The 1,604-nt window shown below is 32.4% G+C and overlaps 1 protein-coding gene across 1 annotated transcript; it reads left to right on the forward strand.

The window, feature by feature from the left end:
- The first annotated feature begins 264 nt into the window (after positions 1-264).
- On the forward strand, positions 265-780 carry LOC143542677 (21 kDa protein-like). The gene has a single exon (XM_077035215.1). The coding sequence runs from the start codon at positions 265-267 to the stop codon at positions 778-780; it is 516 nt and encodes a 171-aa protein (XP_076891330.1).
- The last annotated feature ends 824 nt before the right edge of the window (positions 781-1,604 follow it).

A 1,604-nucleotide genomic window follows, 5' to 3' on the forward strand; every position in this document is an offset into this window, starting at 1 on the left:
GTTTATGTCTGTTTAATATTGTGAAAGAAAATAAGTGTTTTCAACAACAACATCGAAATACGATGTGATGGTGGTATGGATGCCCAAGGTTCAGAAAACATTAACACAAACGAGTGTGATATAATAACTAATAAGCACTTAATTTTTTGTCAACTCCATTTTAAAAAAAATCATAAGAAATTCAGTTCCTATAAATTGGGAACCAAATATGAAATATCTATCTCAACAACATCATCACATTCACCACCAAACAAACAAACAGCAATGGATCAAACCAGTTGTTTCTTCTCAATTTTCTTTATGGCATTCATTGCCACTGCAATGGCCCAATCCACCACCGACACGAGTTTTATCGAAACATCATGCAGTGCCACCAGTCTCCCATCGGATTGCCTCACTTCCCTTCTTCCTTACGCAGCCAACGTCCAGGAAAGCGCCGTTCAACTCATCCAATACACCCTCTTAACTACTGTCGACCAAATAAATGTTCTCAAGAACAGATACAATGCTCTCACTGCTGAAGATGCACACTGCATCAAACCTTTACTGGATTTCCTTCGTGAAGTTATAATTAGCACCAGCTCCCTCGAAAATCCCTCGCTCCTTAAGCTGCCTATTTCTAATGTGGCCGCGTGGGCTAACGCAGCTCTCAAGAATGAGGACGACTGCACCCGCAGGCTTTTAGAGAAGCAATATGGTCCGGAGTGGGCAAATACCATTAGGAATGAGATAGCGAGTGTTGCCAAGATGGCTAGTATTGCTTTATATCTTATTAAATAACCTTATCAGTTGAAATATTATAAGGGTCCGGGTTAGTGTGAGTGTGAACAGTACTACGTACTTAAGCGTCACACGCTGGGCGTAAGTGTGTGACCATGTTATTGTAACAATGTTGTTTTTAATTTATTTGGTGTTATAAAACACTTGAAATATGTTGAATGTAATTGTTGATTTCAACTCAAATGTTTTTAATTTTTTTTTTTTTTGTCATGGATCCAAAATGTTAATTAAGTAAACGCAACGATAGTGAAACATTGAAAAACTCGGGTTTTCTTTTTTAAATAATAGATTTTTTATTAAAAAAGTTTGTAAAAATGGCGGTTCTTTACATTATATTTCTAGTATAATCTGCACTATTAGACCAAATGGTATAAGATTATAGAAACTTATATTGTAATTAATTTCGGGGTATATATAAAACATTTTGTATAAATACTTTATTTAATTTAATTTGTATTTTTACTATTTTTATATGTGTTTACACTTTATTTTAGTTTTGCTTAATTTGTTTAGTTCTTCAGTTTTTTTTTTATATTTTGGAGAATAATACACAACTTCAGAAGAAACAGTGAATCCAAATAGCAAAATCAGTTCAAAACAAATACAATTCAAACATCATATTAAAAATAGCACATGAAAAACAATGGATATTCAAAAAAGATTAAGATAGCACATGAAAAACAATGGATATTCAAAAAATATTGATAGTATATTGGTATTCCGAGAAATTTATTATGATAATTTTAGATAAAGCAAGAACAAATATACAAAATTTGTAAATTATTCATCGTATCAGAATTAGACCAAAAGCCTCTATTTTGATT

This window comes from Bidens hawaiensis, unplaced genomic scaffold, assembly GCF_021521415.1.
Source record: "Bidens hawaiensis isolate Kalapana, Puna unplaced genomic scaffold, B.hawaiensis_p1.1 tig00012954_1, whole genome shotgun sequence".
Lineage (NCBI taxonomy): Eukaryota > Viridiplantae > Streptophyta > Magnoliopsida > Asterales > Asteraceae > Bidens > Bidens hawaiensis.

What these genes read in the sequence shown, in the direction of transcription:
- LOC143542677 (XM_077035215.1), top strand. Translation starts at nt 265, where the DNA reads ATGGATCAAACCAGTTGTTTCTTCTCAATTTTCTTTATGGCATTCATT.